This window comes from Micromys minutus (genome assembly GCF_963924665.1).
Source record: "Micromys minutus genome assembly, chromosome: 1".
NCBI classification, from domain to species: domain Eukaryota; kingdom Metazoa; phylum Chordata; class Mammalia; order Rodentia; family Muridae; genus Micromys; species Micromys minutus.
The window spans coordinates 217308429-217326991 of NC_137969.1; the positions used below are offsets into that span (position 1 = coordinate 217308429).

Below are 18563 nucleotides of genomic sequence, written 5' to 3' on the forward strand. Positions count from 1 at the left end.
ACCTGGCTATAGATGCCTTATAGTTGTTGTCCCTCATAGGGTTGTCCTGGTTTAATTTCATTCTCCAGGTTCTGACACAAAAACAGAGAAATAGATTAATTAACAAGCCTTCCTCTTCCCTGAGAACTCCTTAACACTCACACCTTCCTAGCCCATACCCATTCCTCCATGTCAGTCCCCAATACTTCAAAACACTTTCTGACTGGGATCTCCAGTGGGTCCCAGCAGGGACTTGAGTAGGTGCTTCACGCAGTCCTTCCTGTCCTCCGCTAGTACTTTTGCTCACACCCTCAGTCCAGTAAGAACCCGCGGATAGGAGCCCTTCGTCCCGACTTCAACGCCATTCTTCGGAGACTCCAAAGCTTGGATCAGACCCAGGATTCCCCATCCCCTACCTCCAGAAGGTTCCTTAGTGGAACCTTCTTACAGGGTCCCCTCTTCCCATCACACCTCCAACTAACTTGAATTGGAAATTTCTGGTTTCTTTGGAGACTCTGGTATGTCATGTGATGCTTTTCTGGAAACTGTCTTATGAGAGGATACTTTTGCTGTAACAAGCACATAGAGTTTTGTTTGTTTGTTTGTTTTTAGAACAGATACATGGTATTTTTCAGAAAGCAGCCTCGATAAAGGGCATGTGATATTTTGCGAGAGTGAATGTTTTTGAGAACATGTGATGTTTGAAAAGGGTATAAATATAAGCCAACAGACAGTGGACAATGCTGTGTGGTATTGGTATTCCTTATCATTTTTGATAGTCATTGTTGGGCTTTGCTGACACTGGTTTTCACTGATGATTCTGTATAGTGTTGGTTCACTTTGCCGTTCTTTGTTGGCCATTGTTTGTTGCGACTTTATAGAGAAAAACACACAAAAGAACTTCTGGTAGTGTGCAGTGGCTTCTTGCCACTTCTGAGGCTGGGGCCAGTTGGCAAAGCTTGAGGTTTCTTCTGGGTCAAAATACCATTGCTGATTCGTGAATGGTGTTTGCAAGAGGATTGAGCTACTGCTGATGATTTGTGGGAACTGAACTGCTCATATCCTGACAGCATAGCTTGGATTCGCTCCAAAAAAAAAAAAAAAAAAAAAAAAAACAAAAACAAAAAAACAAAAAAACTATTTCTAAACAGATCCACATCTTCCTTTGCCCTGTTAACCTTTCCTTTTCACTATGTCAGTTGGGTAGATGGGAGGTTAAAGCATTTAAGAACCCTTATTAAAACTAGGTCTTAAAAAATATAAGCCTACGCTAACTAGCAACCCTACATCTTGAGTGGACAGGATCTTAGTCTTTCTGACTGCTCCCACCAGCTTTTCTCCTAACCTAGCTTTTATTCCTCTCTGCTGCCCACTGACCTGCAGAAGTACTCTCTGTGAGACTACCCACAGCCACTGCACTTTCCTAAGATCATGAGAGAGCAATGGAAACCAAGGAACAAAACACCCACTGAATAAAAACACCAACAATTATTTCAATTATTCCAACTCCAGATGCCTAGGAACCAGCACAAAAACACCAACAGAATCACTAAAGAAAATCCGGACTGAGATAAAACTGCAAACACAAAAAAGTCTCACTAAGAGTACAAGCCATAGAAGAGAGGGTAGAAGAAATGTATACCTCAAAGAAAATGTCAGGTGAAAAACAAATGAACAATAACAAAGCAAAACAACTCTGCTAGGTACAACACGCCTAGGAAATCAGGAATACAATGAAAAGAACAAATCTAAGACTGATAAGAACAGAGAAAGGAGAAGAAACCCAGGTCAAAAGCACAACAATATTTTCAACAAAATTATAGAGGAAGATTTCCCTGGTGTGAAGAAGGAGGTACTTATCAAGGTCCAAGAAGCATACAGAACACCAAATAGATCCAGAAAAGAAATTCCCACAACACATAATACTCAGAACACTAAATGTAAGAACAAAGAAAGAATACTAAAAGCAGTAAGGGCAAAAGAACATGTAACATAAAAGGCAGACCAATCAGAATTACACCCAACTTCTCAACAGAGACTATGAAAGCTAGAAGATCCTGGACAGACATCATGCAGACACTAAGAGAACACAAATGTCAGCCCAGGTTACTATATCCAGAAAAACTCTCAGTCACCAGAGATGGAGAGACCAAGATATTCGAGGACAAAACTAAATTTACACAATATCTGAACACAAATTTAGTCCTAAAAATAATAATTGATGGAAAACCCAATACAAGGAGGGAAACTACAACCTACAAAAAGCAAGAAAATAACTAAGCAAGAAAACTAAAAGAAGAAAGATACACAGACACAATTCTACCTCTAAAATAAAAAATAGTGGGAAACAGCAATCACTATTTCTTAATGTCTGTTAACATAAATAGACTCAATTCACAATAAAGAGACATAGATTATCAGACTGGATACATAAACAGAATCCAGCATTTTGATGCATACAGGAAAATCATCTCAGAGACAAAGACAGACACTATCTCAGAGTAAAAGGCAGGGAAAAAAACTCTCCAAGAAAACGGCCTTAAGAAACAAGCTGGAGTAGCCATTCTAATATTGAATAAAGTAGATTTTCAAATAAAAGTTATCAAAAAAGATAAGGAAGGACACTTTTTACTCATTACAGGGAAAATTTATCAGGATGAATTCTCAATCCTAAACATATATGCTCCAAATACAAAAGCACCCATATTCATAAAAGAAACCCTACTAAAGTTCAAAACATACATTGCACCCCACACAATAATAGTGGGAGATCTCAACACCCCACTCTCATCAATGGACAGATCATGGAAGCAGAAACTGAACAAGGACACAGTGAAACTAGCAGAGGTTATGAACCAATGGGAATTAACAGACATCTACAGAACATTACACCCTAAAACAAAAGAATACACCTTCTTCTCAGCACCTCATGGCACCTTCTCCAAAACTGACCATATAGTCGGCCATAAAACAAGCCTCAATAGATGTAAAAAGATTGAAATACTCCCATGCATCCTATCAGATCACCATAGACTAAGGCTGGTCTTTAATAACAACAAAGACAACAAAAAGCCCATATACACATGGAAGCTGAACAATGCTCTACTTAATGATAACATGGTCAAAGAAGAAATAAAGAAAGAAAGAAATGATTTTCTAGAATTTAATGAAAATGAAAACACAACATACCCAAATCTATGGGATGCAATGAAAGCAGTACTAAGAGGAAAATTCATAGCCCTGAGCGCCTCCAAAAAGAAACTGGAGAGAGCATACACTAGCAACTTGACAGCACAGTTGAAAGCTCTAGAATAAATTCCACCTCACCCCAGTCAGAATCGCTAAGATCAAAAACTCAGATGACAGCAGATGCTGGTAAGGACTGTTGGTGGGGTTGTAAGCTGAAATCAGTCTGGCAGTTCCTCAGAAAATTGGATATAGTACTACCTGAAGACCCAGTTATTCCACTTCTGGGCATATATCCCAGAGATGCTCCAACATACAACAAAGACACATGCACCACAATGTTCATAGCAGCCATATTTATAATAGCCAGAAGCTGGAAAGAACCCAGATGTCTTTCAGTGGATGAATGGATACAAAAATTGTGGTATATTTACACAATGGAGTACTACTCAGCTATCAGAAACAATGACTTTATGAAATTCCTAAGACAATGAATGCATCTAGAGAATATCATCCTGAGTGAGATAACCCTGTCACAAAAGAACAGACATAATATGCAGTCACTAATAATTGGATACTAGCCCCAGAAAGCTCTGAACACCCCAGAAACAACTCACAGGCCATATGAAGCTCAAAACTAACAAAAAACCAAACAAACAACAAAAACCCAACAAAGGCCAAAAAGTGAAAGCCTCAGTTTTTCTTTAAAAATAAAACAAAAGTGTTTAGCCCCTCTCAGAGTGTGGTACACCTAGACTTTAAATCATTACTAATTCAAGAGCTAAGAATATAGCCTTGTGACAACTTTTGGTATTCAAAAATCACTATGTTTAATCTATACACATCAAGAAAACTTTGACTATTTCCATGTTTCATTCTGTTCTACATGTACTTTATGCTTATGGTAGCTAGTAAGATTTCAATGCATACTTTCAAACCTTTAAAAGAATCAAGTACTGATAAAAATATGTTCACATAGTTTTATGCCAAAATACTTCTAAAAATCTGTACACTTATTTCTTTTTTTTAATGAAGTTGTAAAAATACCCAAAATAACAGGAATCACTAAACACTGCTCATTGATAACTCTCAACATTAATGGTTCCAATTCCCCAATGAAAAAAAACACGAACTAACATAATAGATTAGAACACAGAATCCATCTTTCTGCTGCATCCAAGAAACATACCTGCCCATCAAGACTATATATCACCTCAGGGTAAAAGGATGGAAAAGGTTATTCCAAGCAAATGGACCAAAGAAGCAAGCAGGCGAAGCCTTTTTACTATCTGACAAAATAGACCTCAAGCCAAAACCAATCAGATGGGAAGGATACTACACACTCATCAAAGGAAAAAGGTCAACCAAGAGCACGTTACAATTCTAAACATACATGTACTAAATGCAAAAGCGCCAAAGTTCATAAAAGAACCAGCACAGCTAAGATCCCATATTGACTCACACACAGTGATGGTAAACACCTTCAATACATGGCTCTTGTCTTGAGACCCACTGTGGCTAGGACCTTCCCCTAATTAATAAAGATTTCAGGGGACCAATCACTGGGCGAGGAGTAGGCGGGACTTCCAGGTTGGAGTGAGGAAGAGAGGAGAAAAGAGACTTGTGGCTTTTCTGGATGGGGAGAGAGCTTGGGGTACAAAATGTAGCAAAACTGGGTGCATCCGGAAAAGATGGCAGATCCTGGTGGATTTAATTTAGTATGGCTTACTAATCAGGATGATAGTAGTCGCTGTGGAATCCTAGGAAAATGCAGCAGCAGCTCTGAGCCCAGGTTCTGGCCACACTTGTCCAGGGCTCATTGGTGACTGCTATTTTATTTTAACTGTCTAGACTGCTGGACGCAGGCTTTTTGCCCTGCTGTGTGAAGCCTCAGCCAATGTTCCTCAGCACAGCCTTGAGTGTACCCAGTCCCCTAGATGACAGTGGTCTTGGTAAGGATGCCTGTCCCTTTATCCGATCACACCTAATGATCCAGTGTCACTAAATTTGATAATTGCTCTATCGTCATCTGTAGGAGGGACTTAGCCAAACCGATCCAGCCACAAGACTGGCATATGCGCCGCTGATACTTCCTTCCTGAGTCAGGGCTAGAGACCGCTGACTATTGATCAGGCGATGGTGCTAGCCATTGAGAAAAAGACATCTGGCTACTTGAGAGTCAATGCAATGCTGGGAGGGGGATATAAAGGTTTGCCCAGTTCCTGCAACAAACAAGTTTGCTTTAGCCACTTGCTGGACTCCTGGAGGCTGTGTCCACTCTTCATCTTCCTACCCCACTCCCCACCCCTGCTCCCAGAGTCTTGGTCAGGGTCCCAAGCAACAGCCATTTTGTTGCTGTTTTTTGGTTGTTGTTGTTTGTTGTTGCTGCTGTTTGTTTGTTTGGGGGGGTGCACTTTTGACACGTAAATTCTCCACAATCTGAGTACACCGGAAGTAACTTGTATAGTCAGTGTTTGCTCTAACAGTAGCTCCGAGGAAGGCTCTTCCTACGCACCCTTTCCCCCGGTTCTCTGTGTTTGCTGGCTAGTGATTTATCATTGAGGAAGTGAGTGGTCTTTTGCTCACCTCAAAGCTCATTGATTTTAAGACTGCCCTTAGACTTGAACTCACCTGTCTTCATTCTGACTCTAATAATGTTAATTCCCTCGAGAAGAACTTCAGGGCTGTTGGGATAGAAATCTCGGCTGACATACGGACAAATCACACCAAACCAACAAAGTTCCATGTGGAGAGGTTTAATAGAATGACGAATGACGAGACAAGAATTGGAGTTGAGAGAAGAAGGAGGAGGAGGAGGAGGAGGAGGAGGAGGAGGAGGAGGAGGAGGAAGAGAGAGAGAGAGAGAGAGAGAGAGAGAGAGAGAGAGAGAGAGAGAATGGGAGGGGTTTCAGTTTTTATGGGCTAGAGAGGTAACTTGCTCCCAAGTATGGGTGGGCGTCTGAATTGGGGTACCCTGGGAATGTTTGGCTGTTGCCATAGCAATGGATGTGCCAGGTCCCTGTCACCTGTGGGTGGCACCATCACTGGGGGTAGGAGTGGTCCTAGTGCTAGCAAAGGCTCTCTGTATAATGCCTGACTTTATCCCTGGACAAGCTCTCTGATCTACATTGCTGAAGCTAGGGGCACAGAGAGTGGCCTGCTCTCTCTATGGGGAAACCTTACTTGAATCTCAGCTTGCCTATGAGGCCTGCATCCTACAAGTGAGAGGGGCTGGAAACAACCAGGCCCTACTATTTGCCATAGCACAACTGAGGCGAAGCATCCCCCCAGTGAGCTTGGAGGCTGGGGTAAAAGAGAAGATCTAACTCCTCGGCTGCACTCACCTGGAATTTCATTCACTGGATACTTGAGGAATGGGGAACCCATGACTTTGCCTTTAATAGAAATTATCATAGTAATTAACACAGTAACTCCAGGAGCTGGGGGACAAAAGAGCTATGAACTCTTAGATATTCCTACCTGGGGTAGGTAGGATGTCTATTAAGCTGGTCTGACACTAGAAAAATGTTGGAACATAATTCAAATGCTACAGATTCAATACTTTTCTTTCATTTTAGTAAGCTCTCTGTAATTAACATATGTGATAGTTTGTATATGTTCAGCCCAGGGAGTGGCACTATTAGGAGGTGTGATCCTGTTGCAGTAGGTATGTCACTGTGGGTGTGGGCTTAAGACCCTCATCTGCCTGGAAGTTAGTCTTCCACTAGCAGCCTTCAGATGAAGATGTAGAACTATCAGCTCCTCCTGTACCATGCCTGCCTGGATGTTTCCATGTCCCCACATTGATGATAATGGACTGAACCACAAGTAAGCCAGTCCCAATTAAGTGTTGTCTTTATAAGAGTTGCCTTGATCACAGTATCTGTTCACAGCAGTTAAACCCTAACTAAGACAACATCCCATCTGTTATCTGTTATGCCCTTGGGTGAAAACAACAGAATTCAGGGCTGTAGTGGGGATGACTATGCAGCAACTATGTGTGAAGGGCCAGAGACAGATTGATGGATGCCCCAGACGCCAGTGTGGATGGACGATCTATGGGGAATGATGTCTACCAAGTCTTGACATTGAACTCCCTATGCTGACATCTGAACTACTCTTTCAGGCAGAATAAAGAATTAGAGAAAACATTGAGTTGCAGAAAAATAATGACTTTCTTGTGCCCCTAAATCTGTAGATTATAAATTAGATCAACTATAAAATGATAGACAATTCTTTTGGTGAGTTTGTTGGGTGAGAAAAAGGAAGAGAGAGGGAGAGAGGGAGAGGGAGGGAGAGAGAGAGAGAGAGAGAGAGAGAGAGAGAGAGAGAGAGAGAGAGAGAGAGAGAGAGGAGGTAATGTGTCTGTTTGGATGAGAATGGATCCATGGGGTCATATGTTTGAACATTTGATCCCCAGCTAGTGAAACTATTTGGGAAGGATTGGGAGGAGGAAGTGTTAAAGAAACGGGTCCCATATTTTAAAAGCCCACAGCCATTCCCAGAAATCTCTCTGTTTCCTATTTGTGAATCAGGTATAAGATGTTTCTCAGCTACTGCTTCAGCACCATGCCTGCCTACTGCATGTTCCCCAGGATGGTCATGGATTCTAACCCCTTGGAACCATAAACCCCAAGTTAAATCTTCCTTTTATAAGTTGTGTTGGTCATAGTGTCTTATTGAACCAAAATAAAAGTAACTAAGATAGATGGGAAACCCTTTTCCCCTCTCATGTGAGAGACAGAATATGCTTGGAGAATTCATGAAAGGGATTTGATGGAGCAGGAAGGCTGAGGATGCCAGAGGAAGGAATGATTGGGAGAACGAAATTCCTAAGGCGAAGATGGGACCTGGCTTCTATAGAATGCTGTAAGTCCAGGTTTTCTAGTTTCTATCCTGGTGACTGAAATATCAGTCTGTATGTGTATATATACTATATATATACACACATATACTTTTTTTGCAAAGTAGAAACAAAGGTTATATAACAAGCTGCTAGGGTTGATGACATGTTTAGAAGTATACAGATGCAGAAAGGTTGAGTTGAGAAGGGAAAATGTTCATAAGCTGGTCCGGGCAGAAGGATCCCAGGTAGGGTAACGGAGTCTAGGTGCACGGGGTGTTATTATTCAAGGGAACGCTAGATGTCTCAAACTCTGCTCATCTGTTCTGGAGCAGGAGTGAAGAATAAGGTTGACTGGGGCCTGGGGCCATTAGCCCAAGGATTCTGATTGTTTCAGAAAAATAACTGCTTGGAATGACTTCATACATTAAAAAATAAAAAAAAAACAACAGAACACATATGTTACATAGCTCCACATTAAACAGTCTCTCTTTTAAAAGTATATTTACTTTCTATTTCTTTGATTTCTGTCTACCTTGCTTGCTCCTACTATCTTCTACAAATGAGAGAGGTGGTATAGCATGGTGGTTAGAGAACTTCTGGCAAAATATATTAGATACTAATCTTACATTTGGTGATTTCTGGCTTCATGAACTAGGACAAATCACTTCACACTTCTGCACCTCATCTGTAAGCAAGGGTAAAAAACAAAACAAAACAACAACAACCAAACAGTACTGTGTTGAGGTTTGGTCTTTTACTACGTATTGCTAAATATTGGCCCCCAAGGTCTGGTTGCCCCAGAGACCTGGAGATCCTCACATTCACCAAGTGATGCTCTGTAACCTGACTCTCTAATTTAAAACTATTGTTTGAATAAAGATGCCTACAGTCTAAAACTGGGCAGAAAATAGGTAGGCAGAGTTTTTGTTCCCTGGCTTGGGGTCTGAGGCAGGACCACAAAGGAGAGCAGGGATATGAAGAGAGGAAGACACCGAGGGGTAAAGGATCATGGGAACTGGCCATAAGGCCTGGCCAGCTGGGGTAAGAGTGGCCCAGGCAGAACATGGAAAGTTGTATCTCAGAGCTATGAGCAGGAAAGTAGACAAAATAGCCATAGAGGGCTGATACCAGCTCAGCTTTGATGCTGCTTAAGGCTTACCATAAACCTACAAGTTTTGTGTCTTTTGTTGGGAACTAAATGATCTAAGGCAGGATAGAAACCTCCAATTGATGTTAAATATTTACCACAACAGTACTCTATTCCCAAGGTTGCTATGAAGACTAAGTAGGCCAATTTGTATAACTACTGAGTAGGAACAACAGATACTGTTGCAAACCTAATGAAATAAACTAGAAGCAGATAAATTAGATGGGGTATATTATGCCCATGTGTACTAGTTAATGCTTTCCAGGACTACATAGTTTCCTTTCCCTTTGTCCACTAGGTTGTATAATTTCATGCAGGTGGTAAACATAAAGAAGGCTAATTATTAGCTTTATGGAAAATCATTGCATCTCAATATTTAAGTATTTATAGGGGGCAGACTAGTGATTAACCTTTGTGGGCATATTTTTTGCTTCCAAGTTCATCTCCATTTCCTTGACACTCTTCTGAAAAGGATATCCCTCCCCTCCCATCCTCTCCCTTTATCTTCCTTTCCTTCCCTTTTCTTCCCTCCCTTCCCCTCCCCTTCCCTCCCTTTCCCTTCCCATCCCTTCTCTCTCCTTCCCTCACCTCCCCTTCCCTTCCAATCCTGACTGTGAATGGTTCTTAAGAAGCAGAAGGTCCTCACTGAGGCTGTACGCCTTCTGGAGGCAACCTCTGTGATTTCCACCTGATAGTTGCTTCAGCACCAAGAAAACTGCCCTTAAAGTAAAAGCAAAATGATCCATGGGGATGGGGGATGGAGATGGGGATGGGGGATGGGGGATGGGTTGAAAAGCATGGTGCCACAACTTCTCACCCTTATTCCCTGCCATTACACAGAGAAGGGAAGGGCTACAAAACTGAAGAGATTGCTGTACAACTCCCACTTCAGCCATTTAATAGCCATATGGCAGAAAATGAAATGAAAAATTAACACATGCACACATGCACACACATACACGCTGATCATCAACTTAATTAGGGACTTTTTGTTGTCCCTCTTTTATTGCCGGCTATGATTCTGAGAGCCACTGACAGAATGGCTTTTAGAATGGCCCCTTTCATTACCATTGCCCTTCCCTGACAATGTAGAGGGCAATTCCCCTTGTCCAGTAAAGCCCTTCAAATCATCACCCTGTGGCTTCAACTCACTTAGATGTCACCTCCATCTGTCCCCCAGGTTTATTCTGCACCATGCCTATTGTTTGATTCCTTCCCTCAGTTCTTTGGAGGTGATCCCCCACTCTGTAACATGACTGCCTCCTTCCTTTAATCACATAATCTTTCTACAAAATAAGAGTCCCTGTGCTATAAATTTCACAATAGCAAGACCATGATTTCTCCTCAAATCCCAGATCCGGTTGCATTAAGCCTGTAACCTTATGATCATAGGCTTTAGAACGGAGAGATTTTTTTCCCTATCACCTTTGTGCTACATTGGCTGTATCAACAACATACCCAGGTAACTTACAAACTTCCAGAGAATAAGGAAAATTAAAACATCTTTGCTCGTCAAGACAGGAATCATGTATTTCCATCTTTGGTTACAAATCAATCTTATATACTCACCTATCACCCAGAGACTTACACAGAATGAACAACTTTTTAAAAAGATTTATTTTATTAAAAGATTTATTTATTTATTATATATAAGTACATTGTAGCTGTCTTCAGACACACCAGAAGAGGGCTGTGAGCCACCATGTGGTTGCTGGGAATTGAACTCAGGAAGAGCAGTCAGTGCTCTAACCACCGAGCCATCTCTCCAGCCCAAGAGCAAACATCTTAAACGCTTTACATTCACATGTTGCTGGCTAGTTCAGTGAAATCTTCACATAACAGATGCATTTTCATACTTTTAAAAGTGCTTGCTCAGCTAAAGCTATGAGATGCTGGATGAAAGAGAAGCAGGGAAGGCAGGAAAGTCTAACGTGACATTCAGAGTGAGGAAAGTCACACATATAGAGCTTAGATTGTGCTTCTGAGTTATTATAACTTTTTTTTTGCAAGTTTCTGAAAATATTTTCAGTTGGCTTGAGGTATCTCTCCAACCTTGTGCCAGTGGACTTTTATTCCATCTTGTAACTCCAAACCAGTTATCTTTCTAATGATGACTATAATCTTCTATACAAGCCATACCTGTAAAGCAGCAATCTGCTACTTTAAAAAACAAAACAAAACAACAACAACAAAAAAAAAAAAAACCAAACTTCTAAATAGAAGGTCCTCTTAAGATGTTCTCCGGCTATTCCAAGAATCCGGTCACACTTTCCAAACTACTTTTAGAATTTCATTTTGGAATCACATTTGGTAGTTAAAGGCTAAATAGGAAAGCCAGTACTATATGTATATGTATGTATAATATGCCTACATACATATTTAGCATTACTCACTATGTTCAAAGAATTTGATTTCAAATTACGGTTTGGGTTCTATAAAAAAAGTTACCCCAATAGAGAAGAATTTTTCTAGTATGAAAGTTATTATTATTATTATATTATTATTATTATGAAAACACTTGAAGTGGCATCCATACAAGTTATCAGACAAGAACAGTTTATAGGAAGTACACAGCTGGTGTTTTCCAAGACAGATAATTTGGGGGCTAAGATGGGCTTATAAGAAACATTGTTTTTATGTGTAATATTAGACTTCAGTTTAAATAAACACGTTTTGCTCACTTTGCCCTTTGGACCACTGAATTATATCTAGTAATAAGCGACTTTACAAAATCCAGAACTAGTTTAAAATAATCTCTAAATTTAAAATCTTGCACAAAAATTCTGAGGAGAGAGTATCAGTCTGTGTAACGATGTTTCTGCTCCAAGCACCCAAAGCAGGTCAAACGTGCAGGCTCTAGAATCTGAAGTTTTGCACAATGCTGGTGAAAGTACAGGGGCCTTCGAACAGATCCAAGGGCCGTAGTTCATTAAAAACAAACAAACAAACAAACAAACAAGCAAACAGTATTTGAATACAACTGTCAAGTTCAATGATTTTTGTCTCACAGTGTGATTCCCGTAACGAGCTCTTCAGTAACTGTGACTTTTATTTTTGTTGCTTTTTAGCACTTACACCTTACAATGCTTGGTTATACGGTTTAAGATTGTTTTAATTTTTGCATTTCACATTCCCCTGGCCACGTTGGAAGAAAGGGAAATGTTCTTTTACATCGTTTACGGTTGAGAATGAAATGGTCACTCTCTCACTTCTGTCTTTTTAGCTTTAAAACGTTTGGCCTTAGGAAATAAACAGTTCTCCCCTGATTCCCACATCGTTCAGTGAGAGGAGTAAAAATTTGTTATTATAAGCTGTCCACCCCAACCCTTCTTAGATGCTGCTGTCCCTGGTTTCAGATGTATGCTTTTTGCCTACTGCCATAACTGGGTCTGGCGGACCCTCTCGGAAGAAGAGCACAACTGGGTTTTTTCGAGCCCACATGACCACTTCCCCTCCCGACCCACTAGCTGGGTTGGAAGAAGGCATCCTGCTGCAAGCCCCAAGCCTGTTGGCACAGCCATTTCGAAGGCGATTGCGACTTCTGGCCTGAAAACCTAGGCCTTGGCTAGGCAAAAAAGCATCTATGTTTCTAGTCCTGTACCCCTCTTCGCGGTTGCGTCCTAGGAGCATGGAAATGTTAGGGTTGCGGATGGCATATATGACAGGGTTGATAGCTCCATTGGCCCAGGTCAGCCAAACAGCTGCCACATTGAGCAGCGAGGGAGCCTGCGTGGCCTGACCCTGCCGGGTGGCAGCCAGCAGCACCAGAAAGCAGTAGGGGCCCCAGCAGCAGATGACGAAGATAATCATGACGAGCACGGTGGTGGCCGTGCGCACCTCGCTGAAGAAGCGCAGCACCCGCGCGTAGGTTGTGACTGGCCTCACGCGCACGTCCGACAGGCGCACGGTCTTGCAGATGTGGTAGCGGCAGAAGCACATCAGCAGGAAGGGCAGCAGGTAGCAAGCCACCACCAGCCCCACGCTGTAGGCGGCGCCCAGCTGCGCAGGGTCTGGGGAGGTTCTGTAAAGGCAGCGGTGGAAGCTCTGCGGGGCCGGGGGCTCCCGGGGTGCCCGGAGCAGTTCCCAGGGCAGGGAGAAGCCGAGCGCAGCCAGCCACGCTCCGGCCAGCAGCTGCAGCGCGCGCCGCCGGCCCAGCTTGTCCCGTGGCGGCCGCACGATGGCGCAGTAGCGGTCCAGCGAGATGAGCGCCACGCTGAACGTGGACACGATGCCGAAACACGAACTGAAGAAGCGGCTGGCTGCGCAGAAGCTGCGCCAGGGTCCTGAGTCTCCGGGCGGCGCGAACAGGTCTAGAAAGGCAGCGGGTAGGCAGAGCAACGCAGTGAGCAGGTCCGACAGGGACAGTGACAGGATGAAGGCGTTGGTGACTGTGCGCAGCTGCCGGTGCTTCACGATCACCCCCATCACCGCGCAGTTTCCCAGGCTAGACAGCAAGAAGATGAGCAGGAGTACGAGCGCTTGGGCGGCCACCGCTGCCCCGTGCCATAGCAGCGGTGCTGGTCCCCGAGATCCCGTCGCCTCCGGCCTGCCCGCATCGCTCTGGTTACCAAGCGTTACGGTGGCTACGGAGCTGAATGACAGCGCGGCCGCGGTGGCTGTGGAAGCCGCCCCTCCGGGATGTGCGCTACCCGGCAAGGCTGCATTCGCAGCCGGGCGGCCGGGAGGCGGCGCCTGCTCCTCCATGGGGTCCCTGGCAGGCCGCCGCTCTGCTCATCCCGTAGCAGGGTGAAAGGTTGTGCGGACCAGAACGGCAGCCGCGAGGAGTGGGTGGGACTCGGTCACCACCCGGGACTGGTGGAACCTTGACGTGGGTTCCAGGCGTTGCCGAGGGAACCGCCTATTTACGCAGGAGCGCGGGGCGGGACGCTAGTTGGGTACCCCAGAAAAGCCAGCCCATATCTCCTTTCCCAGCCGGAGGTGACCAAGCCACTGGTCTTAGTCTGAGGGATGACATGGTCCACCTCCAGCACCCTGGCGGGCCTAAGAAAGCCAGACCACCCCGCAAACGTATGGCAGATTCAGTTAAAGTGTTCTTGCTCTTTTCTGTCCAGCACAGATGCCCTAGGGGAGGCCTTTTTGTGGGGCAGGAAAGGAGATGCTGCTGTGGGCATCTCTAGTGTACACTGGTAGAAGAGGAAAACAGTCCACACCTGGAGATCTTGAACAGGGTGGGTGGGGTTTTCCAGTACATCTGTATTTTGAGTGGGCAACAGAATCAGTCATGTTACAAGCGAGTAGGTTCCAATCTCAGTTTTAGACAATGTAGCTCTGGACAGAGAATTCATATTGATGGTGATGATGGTGACCCAAGGGTCACACTTTGAAAACCACTGCTGTAACACATTTGTTTCAGTAGATTCCTTGCTGACACCCAACATTCCTGAGGCTGGGCTCACCGCTGAAGCCTGATTCTGAACAAGTGTTCTCAAGGACTGGCATGTGGATCTAGGAGGAAAAATGTCATCTACTGTTCAAGGGCCCAGACTTCTGGATGCTAACTGGTTAATGCATGGTGTCTTAGGGTTTTATTGCTGTGAAGAGACACCAAGACACCATGTTGTTCTTATAAGGCAAGTCTTATAAGAACAACATTTAATTGGGGCTGGTTTACAGGTTCAGAGCTTCAGTTCAGTATCAAGGCAGGAATATGGCAGCATCCAGGTAGGCATGGTGCTGGAGGAACTAAGAGTTCTACATCTTCATCCAAAGGAAGCCAGGGACAGACTAAGCAACCTCAGGCAGCTAGGAGGAGTGTCTCCATGTCCACCCCCAGAGTGACATATTTCCTCCAACAAGGACACACCTTCTAATAGTGCCACTCCCTGGGCCAAACATATGCATACCATCACACATGGGGAGAGACAGAAAGGATTATAGGTTCTACCCTTATTTCCATTTGCTCTCTGGAACATGGTCTGTGTGCCATCCAAAGCATTGCCAGTCGTCTGCACTTTGGAGAACTCTGACTGGGGAGAGACAGGACCAGGAAAGGCCTGGCTGCCCAGCAACATTGCATCTCCAGTTTGGCTATGGCCTTGAGTAGGAAAGGCTTGATTAAACCTTCTGGTTACATGTGTTCTTTAAAGCAACTGTTTGCAATGTGTGCGGCCAGGGCCAGCAACATCAGCACTGCTGGAGAACTTCCAGAGATGCAAAATCTACTGATCTGATACTTGGGGGGAGGTCCAGACTCGAGCTTCAACAGGCTCTCCAGGAGATACTGACAATCACTTAAATGCAAAAATATACAACCTATAGTTTGTTTAGAAAATGCAATTGTCAGCCCAGTTTTAGGGAACAGCAAATAAAGGTCCTTGTTCCAAAAAGACTTAGAGTTTTAGGCAAACACAAATGCATTATAAGGAGATGTGTGTTTTAATATGAAATTCAATGGAGATAGGTGCTAGAGTAGTTGATAAAGACTTTTTATGCCAAACCACATTGGACTATTGAGAGTGGAGAGCAGAGGAGAAGGAAGAAGAGATACAGGGAACACAAACATGATGGCAAGAGGTTAATTGGTGACAGTGTCTGAATTCTAGATTACACACAAGTGGTGCGGGAGGTGGTAAAGGGGAAATAAATGTGTGTGGTCTTCACGGGACAGCGTTTGTGTGCTGTACTATGGAGACTGAACATTATGGAGGTGGGGTGGTTTGAATGTGCTTAGCCCAGGGAATGGCAGTATTTGGAGGTGTGGTCTTGTTGGAGTAGGTGTGTCACTGTGGGTGTGGGCTTTAAGCCCTTTGCCTTAGCTACCTGGGAGTCAGTCTTCTCCTAGTACCCTTCAGTTTAAGATGTAGAACTCTCAGTTCCTCCTGCACCATGCCTGCCTGGATGCTATCATGTTCCTGCCTTGATGATAATGGACTGAACCTCTGAACCTATAAGCCAGCCCCAGTTAAATGTTGTCGTTTATAAGACTTGCCTTGGTCATGGTATCTGTTCACAGCAGGAAAACCCTGATTAAGAGAGGAAGGGCAGTGAAACTAGCAGTTGACCAAACAAGGCCCACAGTTAGGACCATGGTTCAAACAACAAGAGGGACCTCACAGCATCCTGGTTCACTTCTTTCCTTGTCTTCTCTGCTAGTTTATCTTTCCTACTGGAGCTCAGACCTTACCCCTCCAATCATTCTTATTCTCCATCAGAGAGGCTTTATTCTAACCCTACTTCCATAAGTATGAATGGGATAACCTGGGACAAGGCAGTGAGTGAAAAGGAAGGCGATGCTGTATAGAATGTCACAGGTGGTTAAAATCAAGAAGCCGTTGAAGGGGGCAAAGCCGGTGGGTGATTCAGTTAGTAAGGTACAATGACAAATTTCTGGAGTCATCTCAGTTTGACACACTTGCTTGTGGAGGCCACCTCTATCCTTTACCTAAATACTTTCTGAGTATTTTAGGGTGAGGAGAAGTTGCTCAGTCAGGACCCATTCACCTGTCAAACCTGAGCCCCATCAGGTCATTAACAGAATTGACAAAAAAAAAAAAAAAAAAAAAAAGTTTTGCTACCTAAGGGAGTCCCTCTCCAGACACAACAGAGTATTAGGAACAACCCAACCCAAGCCCGATCAAGCCAAATCTGTATTGTAAGACCTTAGGTGAACAGCAACTAGGTTGCAGGGAGAAGTATCTAGCAGCAGAATCAACATTGCTCTCATTTGAATGGCAGAGGAGGTGGGGTTGGTCTCCATAGCCTTTCTGACTCCAGGGGAGGCAGAGCAAAACACAGTATAGATTAGAATGTAGGACGTTTGTTGGAGTCACACAGCCTCTGGACTGACTATATGAGCCAAGAGTGATTCAACACGCTTGTCCAGCATCTCCTTACCATGCATATAAGTGGAATTAAGTCATGGCATCCTACAGTGAGGGAGAGGGCTCTACCCCGAGACAGTTAGTGGAGAATGTCCACAGTCTGTAGACAATTCTAAGACAAGAAGGAAAACAACCAAAAGCCACCTGCCCTTTATTACTACCGAGAACTGGGGATTCCTAACTATCACAGATAAAGTTCTGCACCCTTGGTAGCCATGGGATACCAACAGCAGTTTGCTGTTTTCAGGTAAAGGATGTGTATGTGTTGGATCTTACTAATGGGACACAAGATTAAGAGAAAATAGGGACTCTACTTTTATTTCTTTAAATTCAGCGCATCACCTAATCTATGGAAATTTAGTCACATTGAGTTAATAAGAGTGCCCCCCCCTTTTTTTTTCCTTTGAGGTAAGTCGTGGTTTTGACACAAAACCACAAGTACTTGGAGGTAATGGGGAAATAAAAAATTACTTTCTATTTTTCTTTAGGTTAGATAATGAAGGTTTAGACTCTTCCAAGATGGGTCAATAAAGGCTTGCTGGATGAGACCACCACTTAGCATGAATTAGTTCAGTATCTAGTATGTTCAGAACTGAAGTACGTTACATACTTCAGAGAAGATATTCCAAATTTTCTGAAGGCACCACAGTTAATGTTTCAGTTAAGGATGGCAGACAATGATCCATTTTACTTTTAAGAGATAGGGCCTTAATATATCGACTAACTTCAAACGTTACAATATTCTTGGCTGCATCTCCCAAATGCTACAGCTCACTTTCAAGCACTGCATTTGTTTTGTTGTGTTTTTTAAATATGCTCAAAGGTAAGTATTAACTGGCAAGAATGCCAGCAGTGAGATTTCTTCATGTTTAAAATCTAGTAAGCAGGTGATTGTTGAGAGCCAGGCTGATCCAAGGCTTTTCCAGTGGCCCTCATGAAAAGACAACAGGAACCTAGTCTATGTTCCTGCCCAGGGGCCAGGCCCTGGAAGGAGTTAAAAGTTTCCGACCCTGGAAACTTGGCTTTCCCCACTGAAGACTCTGGAGTTCTCAGTCCCAGAGACTCTGCGTAGATTGTGACGCCCTGGGGAATCTTGTGCTTCTTTTGTGTAGCACTGCTTGGTTAGCTTCCTGCTGACTTTGTCCCATCGGATGATAGCTTTTTGCTGGCTCTCTCCCATTCCTGCCCCCTACAAATAGCACACAAGATGGTACTTCTTAGAAAACTTGCTTGGCATAAGACATGGCTTGTGCAACGCTTCCTGAGCCCACCTCTTCTATATTCTTTATTGTCTTCTGGACTTTCCTTCTCACGGCCCTGTCAGTGAAGAACAACTCACCAGTCAAGGTCAGCTGATAGGGCATGAGATAAATTTCACTGCAAAGGTTTATAGATTTTTTTTTTTTACTTTACACTTGTATTTTAATAATGTAACATGAGGGTGTAGAATCAATTCTTAGAACCAGTGAACGAACCAAAGGCAAAACAATCTACTGAACACACAAGCAAAATCCCACCCCCAAACCAAATAGCATCATCTAAGGAGATAGCAAATGTCTGGTTA

At 43.5% G+C, this 18563-nt stretch overlaps 1 protein-coding gene across 1 annotated transcript; it reads right to left on the bottom strand.

Annotated features, from left to right (window-relative positions):
- Nucleotides 1-12488: 12488 nt before the first annotated feature.
- GPR135 (G protein-coupled receptor 135) lies at nucleotides 12489-13862 on the bottom strand (the record flags this gene model as incomplete). The annotated part of the gene is made up of 1 exon (XM_080921860.1): nucleotides 12489-13862. One exon carries the CDS (start codon nucleotides 13860-13862, stop codon nucleotides 12489-12491), a length of 1374 nt encoding a protein of 457 aa, XP_080777986.1.
- Between the last annotated feature and the right edge of the window lie 4701 nt (nucleotides 13863-18563).